Source organism: Stegodyphus dumicola, chromosome 10, assembly GCF_044657685.1.
Source record: "Stegodyphus dumicola isolate Sdum_Otavi_A_Nest chromosome 10, ASM4465768v1".
Lineage (NCBI taxonomy): Eukaryota > Metazoa > Arthropoda > Arachnida > Araneae > Eresidae > Stegodyphus > Stegodyphus dumicola.
This window is the reverse complement of record NC_140777.1, coordinates 128913696-128931244: the sequence shown is the minus strand read 5'-3', so window position 1 is coordinate 128931244 and position 17549 is coordinate 128913696. Positions and strand designations below refer to the sequence as shown.

Sequence of the window (17549 nt, the reverse complement as noted above, 5' to 3'; positions counted from 1 at the left end):
ATTTAATTTATTAATGTGTTTGTACTATTATTTCACAGTCCTTTGGAAATACTTTTTGTGTTCTGAAAATGAATGTCTAATTTTTATTCTCTTTTCTCAGACAAATTCCAAAGAGGATATGAATTAAAGTCTTGATTGTGCAAAACACATCTTTGAAGCTAAATGTATTCTAAGTACAAAAAATGTAAACAAGATTTTGTCCCCCCCCCCAAATCAGTCATTTAAACTATTCCAACCGTTCAGGAAAACGATAAACATTGTGAACATAAAAATTTGCCCCTTTTTATGTATACTTCAATAAAAGGAAATGTGTTCCTTCTTTTAATATATATAAGAAAAGGAACCCATTTTCCTTTCTAAACATTTGAAAGTCGCCAACGCTTAAAAAATTATAAACTACGCCAAGGTAATAACCCGCCTTTAAAAAAAAAAAAAAAAAAATTACGCTACAACGCTTGGCAGTTTGCTTACGTAGAATCCGGTGTTTTCGATGGGTTCAAATGACGGATCCGACAATTCAATGCGCATGCATGGTTAATGTTGGTGCGAATATCTCAAGCGGCTAATCGCACCGCTGGTGCGAATAGCATCGGCCACTTTCAGCATGGTATGGCCGTATGATATCCAATTAAATTCATACTTTTATATTTGCTTTCTAGGTAACAGAGAAAGTTTTTTCACTTTTAAAGTGAGGTTTATCTATTATACGAAGACGTTTTTCAAATTACCACACGTTCATAGATAAAAATAATGATATAATCTTCTCAACTTCAGAAAGAATCTTGATGGTATAACGATTTAACTAAATAATGCTACTTCATCAATATGAAATATATATATATATAATAATTTTGATGCATAGTCGTACTGGCATAGTAGCAAGAAGAGACGAAGATGAGGAAACTAGATTCTAACAAATCACCAATCTTTATTATCAAGCATGTCCAATTAATTGGGCAGATACTTATTCAATCATAATTAAATAGGATAAATTGTTATGTACATTGCGAAAGAAAAGGGGGACTGTTCTATTTCTCCCGTTCTACTGCGCCGATTGACAAAATTCAAATTGCGTTTTTCATGTCTCTAAAAACGCGACTTAGGATATATATTAGATAGCATTGTTCTAACATAGCTATTTTGTCACAAAATCGGACTTTTTCTGAAATAACATTCCAATTTTTTTTCCATATTTCCATTCTACGTCTCAAATTATGCCTAGATATAAAACCACATTTGATGTTTCATCGCTTCCAACAAATATGCCAAATTTCAAAACGGGCCAATATATAAATTCACGTGTATCTTCGGAAATTTTGAATAAAAAATCGTAATTTTTTGCAGGTACGCTTAGAAATACGTCTACTTTAAGATGGTGGTAAAATTTTTATAGATTATAATTCAAAAATCTTTTTTAAAAATATATAACAATTATTTTAAAATTGCAAATTTTGAATGTATGAATTTGAAAATAGGTCAATGTGTACATGGATACTGAGTTTGTGCAATTCTTTGACGTGTTATTTTGGCTTTGTGTAGCGGCGATTTTAGCCCCAAAAATCGCTGCTACACAAAGCCAAAATAACAAGTCAAAGAATTGCACAAACTCGGTATCCATGTACAGCCAAGGGGTACTCGTAAATATACTTTTACCCTTTCCATATTACATAACACTTAGTGCAGATACCTCTTGTCCAATCAAAATCATTGTAAACCAAAACATTTTTAACTCAAACTGAAATATTTGGCTTCCTCCCTTTGGACTGCGGTGTCCACTTTCCCTTAAGCTCTCCATCTGGCAAAATGCTTTGTTGCTTCGCTTCTCAAACCCCTACGTCATTCCTTAAAAAAAAAAAAAAAAAAAAAAAAAAAAGAAAGAAAGAAAGAAAGAACACTGCGGGGGGGGGGGAAAGACAGTTTTGTATCTCCTGTTCTACTATGCCGATTGACGAAATTCAAATTGCGTTTTACATGTCTCGAAAGTGCACCTTAAGTTATATATTAGATTTATATAGAATTTCTCTAACGTAGACATTTTGATACAAAAATCGAACTTTTTCTGAAATAACATACCATTTTTTTTCATATTTTGATTCTACGTCTCAAATTGTGCCTAAATATTAAATTTTGTAATTTTAGTTGAAAAACTTATGGAGAAATTAAAAAATTTAGCTTGGCGAATTTTTATCGGTTTGTGCCAAGAATAATTCACTGGGCGAAGTTCTTAATTTATAGCAAACTATTTTCCTTTCCGTTTTCTTCATTGTCGACAAGCGGGAAAAAAAGAGATCATTCATACTTTCAAATAATTTTAATAAAGTGTCTAAACCACATTTTCGTTATTATCACTTATAAATATGCCAAATTTCAAAACACGCCAAAATGTAAGTTCACGTATATCTTAGGAAATTTTGAATAACAAACTCTAATTTTTTGTAGTTATGCTTAGAAATACATCTATTTTAAGATGATGTTAAAATTTCTCAGATTATAATTCAAACTGTTTTTCGAAAAATTTATATATTTATTTAAAAATACGAATTTTAAAAGTAAATTACAAAAAAAAAGGGCGAAATTTATTTGGAATGTACTTAAATTTCGAAACGTGAAAGAAAGAAATAAGTTTAATAAAAAAAAGAGATATTAATAAACATATACATCATACATTAACATATGAAAAATTAAATAATACTTTAAAAGTGCTTGGACACTTTATAGATATCTAAATTATTTTTTAGGTTTTAGATTTTCTAGGTTATAATTCAAAATATTTTTCAAAAAATGTATAATATTTAAAAATAGAAATTTTAAAATAAATTATAAAAAATAGATGGATTTTATTTGGAATGAACGTAAATTTCAAAATGTGAAAGGAAGAATAAAATAAGTTTAATAATAAAAAAAAAGAGACATTAATAAATATATATCAAACTCAATTAACATTGAGGAGCTAAATCGTTGAGAGATAATTTAAGAAAAAACTATTCATGCGATTTTTACAAAACTTTGCATAAATTATCGAAATATGGAAAAAAAATTCGCATGTCATTTCAGATTCAAAATATTGTATAATAAGTGACAGAAATGGAACTTTATTTTTCAACCTATATCTTTAAAGTATCATAACTCAACTCAAAAACAATTTTATTAATCAAAATAAGCACCAGCCGAATCAATGCATTTTTGCCAATGAGATATATGCCAGTAGAATAAAATTCTAGAGTTCTGGACGTGATAAAGTTGTCAAAGGCATTTTTGACCTCGTCTTGGTTTCCGAAGCATTTCTTCTGCAGAATGTTTGAAAAAGTGGTAATCGGTCAGCAAGAGGTCAGGCGAATATGGGGGAAGAGGGAGATTCTTGTATCCCAATTCGTCCGATTTCTGTAGGGTCAGTTGCAAGACGCGCAGCTGAGCATCATCATGGAGAAGAACTGGCCACTTACTGTTGACCAATGCTGAGCACATGCGTTGCAATTTTTGGTGCATTTTGTTCATTTGCTGACAGTACTTATCTGCTAAAATTGTTTCACACAGACTTAGGAAGCTGTGGTGGATGAGACTGGCCTCAGACCACCAAACAGTCACCACAATTTTCTTTTGGTGCAAATTTGGCTTTGGAAAGTGTTGTGGTATCTGACCACGGTCTAACCACTGAGCTGAATATTGCCAGTTGTTGGACAGAATCCACATTTCATCGCACGTAACAATTTGATACAGAAAAAGGTTATTTTTGTTGCAGAGAAGAAGAGCACTTCAAAACGGCGATTTTTTAAATTTTCGCTCAATTCTTTAGGCACCCACTTATTGAGCTTGACTTTCTTATATGATTCAAGTGATCAGAAATCGTTGTTTTGCGTACACCAAGCTCCTCCACAAGCTCTAGAACAGTTGTGCACGGGTTTGTTTCAACTCAACTAAAGTCTTCAAATCATCGTCATCAACAGCTGAAGAGCGTCCACAATGCTCTTGATCTTCCAGATCAAATTCTCCACAACGAAACTTTTGGTATCACCCTTGAACTATAGATTCATTAACTTTTCTCACCCCATACTTTGCTGACATTTTGAGCCGTTTGTGCTGTGCTGTGGCCTAGCTTGTACTCATAAAAGTAAATTTGTAGAAAATTCCGTTTTGACATCTAAACAAAAACCCCTAGTAAATATTTTTGAAAATAATTTTGGAACAAAATGATTATTATAGAAATATAGAGCTTCAAAATGATATATACACCAATGTAATTCAAAATATTTTTGTTGCTAAAAAAATGCAGGAAAAATAAACAATTGCAAAAACCTGCATTATTTTCCGGACAACCTGATACAATGTGTTAAAAAAAAGGTCGAAAAATTCCCAGATCTTGAAATTAAAACTTTTTTATAGAAACTGATTTTAAAATAGCCAAATTTAGAACCATTTAATAAAAGAATTTACAGCTCCAAAATCGAAAAGTTGTTTAAGAGCTCTTCATTAAAAAAAAAAAAAAAAAAAAAAAAAAAAAAAAAAAAAAAGAAAGAAAGAAAAGAAATAATTTAGAAATGCTTATCTTTCACTTCTACTCAGAAACTCGAGTATCCCACCATTTATATTGGAAATAGGAGCAAATTATAACCTATGAACCCATTCAAAAGATAACCATATTTGTTAAATCATCGTTAAACATATTCCTTTAAAATGCTAATTCACACTCAAAACGGCAATCGTAAAAACAGACAGAAATTTCAGATAATTAAAATAAAGGACCTTCAGCCGATTTGGGCTAAATTTAATCCAGAAGTGCAAAAATACATTGGTGATAGATCAGGAGATTTAGTAGGGATATGAGTGCAGGGTATGGCCTTGATACCCGTTTCTTGCTCCATTTTCCCCAGGAAATCAACAATAGATTTTGATGGGTTGCTTTGCCTTGATGCAGTTCTACTAATTGATTACTGTGTGTAAAGAGAAGATATTTCATATGTGAAAATGAGGTATAAAATATGTTTTTGATAATATGTGAAGTTGATCTTAACATTTCTCTCCACTCTCTTTATTTTTAATTTGCCGTTATATGAAAACCCGGCAACAATCATAAATCTCTCAGAAAAACCTTCTTCAGATACCTTGAACACCCTGTTTTAAGATTTTTTTCTCATCTTTGATGATAATAAATGGATCTCTTTTTATTGCAGCCATTTAAGTACACCTAAGATTAGTCTATTGTGACAACATTTTTCCATTTTTGTCTGGATAAATGTTTCTCATAAAGAATTCTGCAGTGCATTCTATGATATGCTGTGCAGAAAGACGATGCACTTTAGGTTTTTTTCCCACGTTTTCAAGATTCAAATTATCATTAGTCACTTTGTTTACAGTTGGCACTGAGCATTTTAATGATTTTGCAACCTTTGTCTTGGAGGATTTTCTTTTAACATTAAAAATCTTACTTTTGCAACAATTGAAATATTCTGTTTTTTCCTCAGATGACTATCTGGAACAATTTTTCCACTTGAAGCTAAATTATCACATTTTTTCCTTTGGTTATTGACAACATTACCTGTTGCAGCTTTAGATAAAAAAAAAAAAAAAGAGGAGGAGAGAGAGAGAGAAGAAAAACATGGCCTTTCACAACATTTTTTTATAAGCTAGATACAAATAATTTTCTTCGGAATGAACACAAACATAGCCTTCCACCCATTGCTTCTTTAAAAGCGACATTTTGCATGAAAACAAAACTCTCAAGCAACAGACGACAATTTACACTGTCAAAAATATAGCTACAGTTAAAAGAAGAAATTCCAAGCAGTTCCCCCCCCCAGCAAAGCAAAATTGTCTAAAAAATGTACAAACAACTTCTGTAATACATTCCTTTATCACAGATGATTGTTCATTTATACTTCACAACAGTACTTTATGCACTAGTTCATAATATAAAACAGATGAAAATCATTACATAAAAAAATATTAAACATATAAAAACTTAATTGAATTTTAAGATACATGGACAAAGAAGAGCATACAAAGTTGATGTCCTAAGTGGAAAACGACGAGAAAGATCTTATAGTTTCAATGTGAAATTTCCCTCCACAAAAATATCATAGTATGTATAAGACTCTGTAAGGGCCATCTTCTTTCATCTTTTCTTTGTCTCAAAGGCTATTAGATTCTGATTGAGATTCACTAGATCTCAGTTTCTCTCATAATTCGTCCACTGTGATTCGTTGCTATCTCAATTTTGTGATCCTCTAGTAATTTCTTCCTATCCCCTTTGATAACTTCCTAGCCCACATTTTATCTAGAAACACAATAATAATAATAATAAAAAACTAAATTTCAAAGTGTCTGCTTGCACTTCACGCCATAATTTTGTGCAGGCGAATGTCATGGTCCTGTACATGACTTCCTGTCAAATTTTGATAAATAGAGTTAAGCAATGTAAAATACTAAAACGATTTTCCCAGGTGTCAAGTGTTAATTATGTGGTATAAATTACCTCAAAACATTTTTGAAAATTGCATGTTGCCAACTTACTGGTGATTGTTAAATCCACAAGAGTGAATGAAGTTTAACTAAACTTGAGACGTCATTCCTTTCCAACATTATAATGTATATACATTATCTAAATGTTGTCGATAAAATTAAGGTATATAAAGGGATTAGAGTATGGAAATTTTTGAACAGGAATAGACTGGATATTAAACCAGAAGCTTTTAATTTTTGAATGAAAACCTAGCTATGTAAAATATTACAATTTGTAATAATCACAATGTACAAAGATTACAGTATAAGTAATATCATAATTTTCATTTGTTTCTTGTGTTTCTTTCATTCAACTTGGAAAATTTGGAGAACAATTTTTTTCCCAAAACTTTGATGATTAGGTCAGGGTATTCGAATATGATAAAGAACACCAGGGCTATCAGAAAGAGGGATGCCTGTGTGGATGACTTTTTAACAGGTACCTGTTTCATACGGGAAAGAAAAACCATGAAAATCAACATGCAGGAAACCCATTCACATGGGTTGAAACTACAGTATTCAGTGGTCTTAACCACTCGGCCTCAAGTAGTGCTAAAAAATTTGGAATATGAATATTTCTTACAAAGTCCTCAGTTTCTCATACTGTGGCATAAAAGCATCGCATAAGGAACTAAATTGTGTTTTTATTAAACTGGGGGAAAACTGTGAAAGCACTCTGCAGCCAGCCGTCTTAGTTGTCAAAACAAGATTAAGATTAAACTATTAGCATTCAGTGGCTTTATCTATTTGTAGTATCTCATACAAATAAAATTGTTTACTTGTTTCATTTTATATCTGCCAATTTGAAGAGAGAATCATGATTTCTGTAAAATATTCACAAAGGGATAAAGTAAACTGTACTCAGAAAACCAAATAAATCTGAACATTTTGAAGCATGAGAGAGCTCAGTTATCATATGAAAATGGAAAATTAGACAAATATTTTTATATACATAGCTTTTCTTTTCCATGCTAATACAGAATTTGAAACCTGTGTTTTGTAAGATCTATTGCATTCTTAAACTTGGCAATCAGGAAAATTGAAATTTTTTTTAAATCTTTAAGTTTTGAAATTTAAAGTCATCTTAAGTATCAGAGTAGGAAATAATAATAATAATAAAAAAACTTACGCAATTTCAATATACTACTTTTACTTTAAAAATTTTAAAATATTAATTATTTATTTAAAACGTTATCATACCAATATATTTTTAACTTAAATAAGTTTTGAATTTGCAAAATGAAAAATTTGAATTTTTCATTTTTTCATCAATGAATTTATTGATTCATTGATGAAAAAATGAAAAATTCAAATTCTCAACATAAAAGAAGTGATTTTTGATGCAATAAATGTGAGAGTAATCTAAATTCTGTCTAGAGTTTGCATTTAAAATAAGGATTTGACAGTTCATAGAAAATGGATCGAGTATATTTTGAACTGGAATAAATAATTTTTGTGTAAATCATGAAACACTTGCCAAATTTAGCAGGTATGCCATTTTATCTGATATACCTTTAACATACATCCTATGGTCTACTATAGGTGTATTTCCTATGTTTATCAAACAGCAGAAAATAAATGAGATTAGAATGCATGAATGACACTGCAAGCACTCAGATACACTTTTTTAATTCTTTTACACTTAATTTACGAAAATGCTGTTTGAAATCACATAAAACTGACTTTTATATAAAAATAATTTACATTTTCAGATGCAATTAAAATAATGAAAAACAGCTTATGGGACTTGAATTTTATATAATTCTTGTAAGCTGATATTAAAATGCTCCTTTTATAGTATTCTGAGTAAACTGTACATATGTTCCAAAGATGAATTCTGGTAAAAACAGTTAGTAAACAAGGCTTGGCAAAAATAATTTATACATGACAATCTCAAAATTTTCAAATATTTCTTAAAATTTTGTTACAGTTTTCTTAAAACTCAAAAGATTAAATAATAGGTTTTAAACTGCTTATTGCTTTTCTTCAGCATTATTTTTAGGACAAGCTAATATGAGTGTATGTTGTCCACCTCCAGACACTTTAATTACTTTCCAAGAAGTTAAGTTTCCTTCAATACGTCGAGGTACATGACAATCATCATCATTTCCATGTCCTAGTTGATGGTTGGTTCCCATACCCCAAGAAAATGCAGAACCTATATAAAAGAGATTAACTCGATGAAAAAATTAACGCAAAGGATTATAAAATCATTATGCATACATACCATTTAATTATAAAAAGTAAAACATAAAATTTTTCGAAGTGAAATCTGAAATTTACTGAAATGAATCAAAATGCAGTCAGTACTTCATATGAAATATGCAGTATTTATATATAAAATATCTAATGTGGACACCACATAACTTTCTTGTATGGTCTATTCAATTATAGACATTTTTTGCTGCAATTAATTTAAACATATTTCTTCGATTTCATTAGAGATATATTAATTGTGTTCTATCTTGTATTTGTATCTATCCAACAATGTTCATTCTATCTTGAATAGCCTCTAAAAAACATGGTGGCATCTTCGTCTTTTTTTCTTGGTCCCTTTCATCCTTTTTTAACAGATTTGATTCCCCCTTTCAGACAGACAGACATGTTTGAGCACTAATCTGTTCGAATATAAACACAAAAACAAAATTCTGGACCAAATCATCACTTGTGATGAAAAGTGGATTTACTTCAACAGCACAGGCTGAAAAGGGGGTTGATCTGCGCCCGGTGAGCCCCCCTGGCTGTGCCGCAATGCTCAAGTTGACTAACAAAAAGATCATGTCTTGCATCTGGTAGGATTGCCATGGAATTATCCACAAAGATGATCTGGAATAAGATAAAACCTTTGACAGCAATGATGTACAGTGAGATGCTAGTCAACGTTGATGCTGCTATTAACGAAAAACATTGAATTGAGTTCAGGCACAAAAAGGTAATGATCTATCAAGATAATACAAGACCACATGTGTCTGCATTCACCGGCTAGACTCTGTACAGATTCGAATGGAATCTTTAGACAAACTCACCATATAGCTCTGACATTGTGCCTTCGGACTTCTACCTCTTTCCATACCTGCACCAACTTCTTGCTGGCGCTATCTTCCATTCTGCAAAGGACATCTGAAATGAGGTTGATCTGTTTTTTTTTTTTTTTTTTTTTTTTTTTTTTTTTGACTTGCGACCACCAAGTTTATGGGCCAAATGCTTTGAAAAACTACCAAAACATCGGTTGAAAATCACAGATTTGGGTGGGGATTACTATCCACACTAAATTGACTGCTTTCATGCTTTTCTTCCTAACTTTATTTATTAAGAAAGTTTTTTTTGGCAGAAAGCGTTCATTATACCAGATGCCATGATTTGTTTGAGTACTTTACACTGTGAACCAATTTCAGAAAACAAAACAGTAGAGCAATCCAACATATGGAAAAATAAAAGCAAATAAAAATTTGATCCAAAAAATATGTAATAGAAGTAAAATAAATACAAGAGTTATTTCTTAAAATTTGTAAATATATTATATACTTCATATTGCGGTTCAGAAAATACAAACATGCGTTCTCTGCAGATATTGAAAAGGCCTTTCTCCAGATTGGAATCTCTGAAATTGACAGAGATGTATTGCGGTTTTTATACCTTGATAATAATTACATTTTGAAACATTGTAGAATGACACCCTTTCCTTTCGGTGTTTCATGTAGCCCTTTCATTCTGGCGTGCACTATAAAAAAAGAATATAAAGAAAAATAGATTTAGAAAATCCAGATATTTTTGAGATGTTGAACTGTTTGATCTACTTAGATGATGTTTTCTATGGGGCAGATTCCGTGGAACAGGCTTTTAAGTTAAGTACTAGAGCCTATTGCATGCTTAAAGATGCCGGAATGAATTTGCATCAGTTTAATACAGAGAAACTCAAAAAACATTGGGATGATTGTGGAGTAATTAAATCAGAAAGTGAAATAAATAGCTCCTTAAAAGTATTAGGGCTTAACTGGTGTACGAGATTAATGTACTGATGATGTAATTTCCTTGAACATAGATAACTTGTGTGAAACATTAAATAGTTGTAGAAACACCACAAAAAGAAATATATTAAAGATGACTGCTACTATTTTCAATCCAGTAGGTTTCTTGGCGCCATTTGTATTATGTGCAAAACTGATAATGCAAAACCTTTGGCACTTGGGTTTAGAATTTGACGACGAAGTTCCAACTGACTGTAAACAATTGTGGTCCAAATGGAGCCGTGAAATCGAAAAATTAAAGAAATTTGAAATAATTTGAGAATATTTCCCCGGCAAATTAAATCAAAATAAAGACATCAAACAGCATTTATTTTGTGATGCATCTATTAAAGCGTACGCAGTTGCATATTTTAGATCGGTTGAAGAAGGGCAGGTAGGATTCATTATAGCAAAATCTAGAATTGCAACAATAAAACAAAAACTCGCACTACCAAGGCAAGAGTTGTTAGGAACATTAACATCGGCAAGACTTGCTAAAAATTTAAAAGAGCTGTTTTCAATTCATGAAGAAAATATCTATCTGTAGACTGATAGTATTAAAGTGGTTCACTGGATTCATAGTGTTCCTGAACAATGGAAAATGTTTGTAAAAAATCAAGTATCTGAAATACAATCATTAACTTGCCCAAATAACTGGAGACACTGTAATGGGAAGTCCAATCCAGCGGACATTTTATCTCGAGGATGTTCAGACGAATATTTGTTGTCTTCCAGATTATGTCAGTTTGGACCAGACTGGTTAGTTGAATCAACGAGTGCTTGGCCTAGTAAATTTATTGCGACAACGGAATTTTCTGATGCTGAATTAGAGCGAAAAAAGTGTATAAATGATACCACAATACTACCATCTATTATTGCAGAAAAATCTAATTCTCTGTAGGATCTTGAAAAATATAGTAAATTAATTAGAGCTATTAGAGTGACTGCATGGATATTTAGATTTATCCACAATCTGAAAAATAAAACTGACAAGAAAACAGGACCCTTGATTGCAGAAGAACTCTTTGTCGTAGAATTACATTTGATAAAAGAAGTTCAATATGAAAATTTTTCTGATGAAATTAATAGTTTAAAGTCCGGACAGTTAATTTTAAAAAAATCAAAAATTTATGAACTGAATCCTTTTCTAAGTGAGGAAGGAGTTTTGTTAGTAGGAGGAAGACTACAAAAATCAAAAGTTTTTATGAACAGCATCCTATAATTATTCCTTCAAAAACTCATTTTACAAATCTTCTGATACGAGATGCACATGAACGAGTTCTTTACACAGGTGTAGCTAGTACTCTCATGTTCCTCCGTGAAAAATATTGGATAATTAGATCCAGACAAAATGTGAAACGTATCATAAGAAACTGTGAACTGTGTCGGCGTTAAAACTCCAGACCTATGCGACAAATCATAGCGCCATTACCCCCATCTAGGATTGAAAAAGCAAATCCTTTTGATGTTACAGGACTGGATTATGCAGGCCCACTTTTTGTGAAAAATGAAGATACAAAGTATTATATCCTATTATTTACCTGCGCAGTCAGTAACTAAAGGCATTCATCTTAAACTAACAAAAGATCTCACAACTAAATCTTTCCTACTTGCTTTTCGTCAATTCATATCAAGAAGAGGGCTGTGCTCTTTAATATACTCAGATAACATGCATACATTCAAGGCAGCTGATGCAATGCTCAGAAAGATGTGGCAGGTATTAAGCCATTCCGATGTCAAGAATTATTATGCAGCAAAGGGCATTCAATGGAGGTATATCATCGAAAGAGGAGCCTGGTGGGGTGGTGGATTTTACGAGAGATTTGTATGATCCGTCAAAATAATATTAAGAAAAATTCTTGGTAGTATATCACTGCTACCTGAAGAATTGGAAACTGTACTGACTGAAATTGACGCAGTGATAAATCGTCGACCCTTTACTTACGTCCAAGATAATGAGTCCCAAGTTCTGTTACCTGCTCATTTTCTGCTAGGGCAGAAACTTGCTATTTTGCCTCCTGTCAAATACACTCAAAGTATGCAGAAATTTTTTTAAAAGCTCTTTTATATTGTGAAAAATTATTAAATAACTTTTGGAAAATCTTTTATAAAGATTATTTGTTGAATCTGAAATCTGCAAATTGTGTGAACAATTACCGTGCAAAACACGACTTGAGTGTGAACGATATCGTCATAATACACGATGAACATTTACCACATAACATGTGGAGATTAGGAAAGGTTTTCAAAATTTTTACTGGTAGAGATGGACTAATTCACAGTTGTGAAAAAGGCATTATAAAGAGACCTTTACAGTTATTAGTTAAGATAGAATGCTAAGAGTATTAATATTGTGTGATAGTATATTTCCTACTGAAAATGTAATCTTAATGCTATTTAAAGTATTGTATATTTAATATTTAAAGAAATGTATATATTAGAAAATTTTAAGGTTGTAGAAATATATAAGTGTATTTAAAATTTAATTTAATTCTGAAAAAAAAAAAAAAAAAAGAGAGAGAGAGGTTTTTTGTAACAATTCTAGTATTTTCGTTAGATAATTGAAATGTTATTTGCTTAATATTATCCTGAGTTATATAAATTCTTGATTTAAATTCCTGATGCTTGAACAGGAATGTTATAACAATAATCCTTGATGAATGAAAATTTACTTGATATTCTTGAAACGTATGGTAAGTTTATATGTTCTTGATGTTTATGTGACATTTCTTGATTAAAAAAACTTGAATTTGTATTGAAATGTATAATGATTCTAGAAAATAATTCTTGAGAATGTTAATGTATCGCTGATAATCTTGATTATTCTGAACTACTGTTCAGCCGGGCCCAGTGTGTAAGAAATTTTACGTGGCAATATATTTTAATCACCAAAGAGGGCATAAATCTTTCATGATAAATACTTCTTGTTCTTGGATCTGGCACTACCAGTTGAATGCGTGTTAGACTTGAATAAACTTGCAAGTTTTGAAACCTGATTCGTAATGTTCACTTATCTTTGTGATGTTATGTGTAATTTGAATTAATGTTTCTTGAACCAGGATAACTTGCAATCTTGACGGTTATTATATTACTTTATATACCAGAGGTCGCCACCCTGCGGCTCTTTGAAGGATCATTTGCGGCTCTCAATAAATGTACCAGAGTTCCTTTTCAATTTTGTGTTATTCTATTAAAAAAAAAATTATTGTTCCGTATGTGTTTCAAAACGTCTTTTAAATTACTGACAACAAATATGAAAGACTAAGTGCAATGCTGTAACCAGTTTCATTTCCGTCCAAGTTAAGAATGATATGACTCATTGAAAACTGCACGAACGAACATAAACAGTAGCGTAACAGTTCTGTTCATTGGATTTTCTTCCCCTTCAACTGCATCGGGAATTATGAGAAACATATGGGAGTCAAGGCCTTGTCCAGCCGATTACTTCTCAATGAATGATGATCTACGTAATCGACCGACTCCAGACCGATTTTCAATTTGTAAACTTTCATTGCCATGGACAGTTGACATTGTGCTCTGGATTAAACAATTTGTATCACTCTTGCTACGGATATAATTTGCAATCTGGAATTTTTGGTAAGTTAACTATAATTTGTTTCATAGTATGTAACACGTGTTATTGTTTTAATAACACAAAACTTGTATTTTCTAAATTTCTTTCTTTATTTCTAGTTCTTTTAAAAATATGACAGAGAATGAAAATAAATAAATTAAAAAAAATACGAGCAAGAAAATAGAAGTTTTAAAGCATTATGTGTTATTTATAATTTTATAGTAAAAAATTATAAAGCTAGCAATTTACGTCAGCATTCTGAAACCAATCATCCTCAGTTTTCTACTCAGTATCCACAAAATTCCAAATTAAGATCAGATAAACTTGCTTCTTTAAAATCAAATTTAAATACACAACAGTCTATTTTGATGACCTTTAGCAATCAAGCTAATAATGTGACTGAAGCCAGTTTTGTTATTACCTGGAATACTGCTCGTGCAAAACGCCCGTATGGAAAGAGAGAGAGAGAGTTTATTAAAAAAAAAAAAAAAAAAAAAAAACTTGGAAGATGTACTTAAAGTTTTAGATCCAAATAATGCAGCATTGCACATTGCACAAAGTTGTTTCGCAAATTCCCATCTCGAGACACACAACCAAACGACGCATAACTGCAATTAATACATCTCTTGAATATAATTTTAAAATGATTTGAAGAACTGTATTGCATTCAGCTTAGCCCTTGACGAATCGACAGATCTTCACAGATCTTCTGCAATTGGCAGTTTTCATCCGTTTTGTTTCACCTAACTTCGTTGCTAAAGAAGAATTATTAGATTTAGTAGCACTTCAAGAGTCAACTCGCTGTGTCAATATTAAAAATGCATTAGATTCCATATTTAAAACTTTTGATGTGCCTCTTAATAAACTTGTAAGCATTGCAACCGATGGAGCTCCAACAATGCTGGGTAAAAAAATCGGTCTTATTGGGCTTTTAAGAGCTCAAATTCCATAATTCACACCAATTCACTGCATAATTCCCCGAGAACATACGATGATGAGTGGTTACAAACTTAATATTTTTGACTGATGTCATGGAACATTTGCAAACACTGAATTTACAATTGCAGGGAAAAGATAAAATAATATCTGACCTCTTTAGTTTTCAAAGTAAATTACAATTTTTTAAAAAAAGGACATTAAAAATAAAACATTTTGTCATTTTCCTCAAATTAAAAAAATTTTGTCCGATATTAAACAACAAAAACTCAACGAGTATATAAAAAAGCTAAAAGGAATATTGGCGGAATTCCAAAATAGATTTCAAGACTTGAAATATTTTAAACATCTCTAGATTTTTTTCTGAATCCATTTGAAATTAACATAATTCAAGGTGAGTTTTCCATTTTCCATATAATTATGACCCAAAAAGCATCTGGAGAATTAGAATTAATAGAGGCGCAAGAAGATAAAGCTTTACATTTAAAATATACGTCGAGGCCGATTACTGAATTTTGGAAATTTGTACTAGAATCGAAGCATCCTGAATTAAAAAAAGCTGCTTGTTGAATTATTTCAATATTCGGAACAACGCACTTATGTGAATCATTTTATTCCACTTTAAAATTCGTGAAATCCAAACACCGATCAGTATTAACTCACCAGCATCTCAAAGAATTACTGAGAAGTGCTGTCACCAATTATTCACCAAATTTCAAGAAAATTAAATTCAATTAAAGAATTATCAAGAGAAGTAAAATAAATGTGTTGAATTTTTAATATTTAAATTCAATACACATATTTTGTACTTTTATTTCTATGTTTTCAATAAATATAATTTCTGTAAAAAAATTTTTAATACCTTTTTTGCATACCTTTTAAATATGTATTTAATTGCAGCTCACGAAAAATCTCAAATTTTGGCCACCCCTGTTATATACATTACATAGCTAGATACTCTTGGTCATAGTAGGTTCACATGGTTATAATTTAAAACTTTTTTTTATTCCTAAAAAATATATATTAAAAAGCACTACAGCAGTTACAATTTATGATTTTAATTCCAAAATGACATTAATATAATAATTAAAAGTTACAAAATGCTTATGTCTTCTAGCAACAAAATGTTTATGCGTTTTTTCAATTCAGAAATTTTCCAAATATTTTATCTAATTTACATAAATTTCCTTCTTTTTAGCATCTTTTCTATTTGCTTCACTAAACAAATCAATGTTCCCACTAGTTTTTGCTTTATCTCCTAATATGTTAATGTTTAAAAAATATACCCTTTAAGAATAATTTTCTCTCCTTATAAGAGTAATTTCTTCTTCAATGAGTTTCCTCAACATTTTAAAATTTTCAGATTAATTAAAGATTATTATGTCTTATTCTAAAGAACTGACTCTACTTAGAATGTATTGAAGAAACTGTTGATTCTATTTCTTTAATATGAGAATTGAGAATAAATATGAAATGATATAAGGTCAAGATTGGCATTAGAAACAGAGTGGCAGAATTTTTAGAATTTAGTGAAGCACCGAGCAGCAAAACTTAGGAACAGCAAAATTTTTAAAATTTAGGGCAGGGACTGAGGTAGACATAGTGCACTGATACATATAAATATTTTAATAGATCATCGGTTTTCAACTTCTTTGCTGTTTATAATTGCTTGTGTCAAGATGAGAAAATAAAAGGAAGATAAACAAGTTAAGAGAAAGACTTCTGGGATCAAAATGAGATAATTCAAATAATTTTGTTTTGACTGTTCTTCCAAAAATAAAAACAAGTATGCTATAACAAGCCCATTGCATGTTAATACCATGAAGACACTTTTCATTTCATCATATTTTTCTGGAAACTGTAGATTTATAGATCTTGCTTTCAAATCCCTCTAAGCCTTTCGAAGTGCAAGGTCTAAAATTCAAAAGAAAACATAATAACAACCAATTCTGTAAGAGCAAAATGCTAGAAAATGTTTTTGGGAAAAAAAATCTGATGTTTACACCACGATTTCCTTGTACGGAATATTAAATTATACACATTTTTCCTGCATTTCATTTAAACTTATTGAATTAAATCTACTTTGTTAACAGCACATAAACTACAATCCAATAAATATGCTTTCTTAAATTAACTATATTAATTTACCATAACGATACTGTGGCGCTAGATTCACTTAACAGTGTTGCATACCATTCATTTTATAACTCAGAATCCACAAAATTTATATCATCTGAAGAATTATCTAATTGTTGCCACATGTTCTATTCAAATACTATAATAAATCTAAAGCGATGTATAAAAGAAATTAAACAATTTTCAAAGACTACTCAGCGCTGCTTACCTAATGCACATGCGCTACTCATAAACATTCTCCTCTGTCTGAAACAGACTGGCAACAGTGTATTTTCCTCTAATACACTTATTTTCTCGAATTTCATTAGAGATGTATTTCTCATTCAATTAATTCAGTTCTCACTTCGCGGCAAGGCAAAAAGAAATAAAAACACAAAATATCTCCAGTAAAAATTTAAAGA

General features: G+C 30.9%; 1 protein-coding gene and 1 pseudogene across 2 annotated transcripts in view; both read right to left on the bottom strand.

Moving 5' to 3' along the window:
* Positions 1-3243: 3243 nt before the first annotated feature.
* LOC146995095 (histone-lysine N-methyltransferase SETMAR pseudogene) lies at positions 3244-3690 on the bottom strand (annotated as a pseudogene).
* A 4415-nt stretch (positions 3691-8105) lies between these two features.
* The window catches only part of LOC118191744 (regulator of chromosome condensation-like), a 63451-nt gene continuing 54007 nt past the window's right edge, over positions 8106-17549 (bottom strand). For both annotated transcript variants that reach the window (XM_035362587.2, XM_035362588.2), the window contains exon 9: positions 8106-8653. In XM_035362587.2, coding sequence (XP_035218478.1) covers positions 8469-8653 — 185 coding nt within the window. In that variant the 3' untranslated portion in view covers positions 8106-8468. The remainder of the gene's footprint in view (positions 8654-17549) is intronic.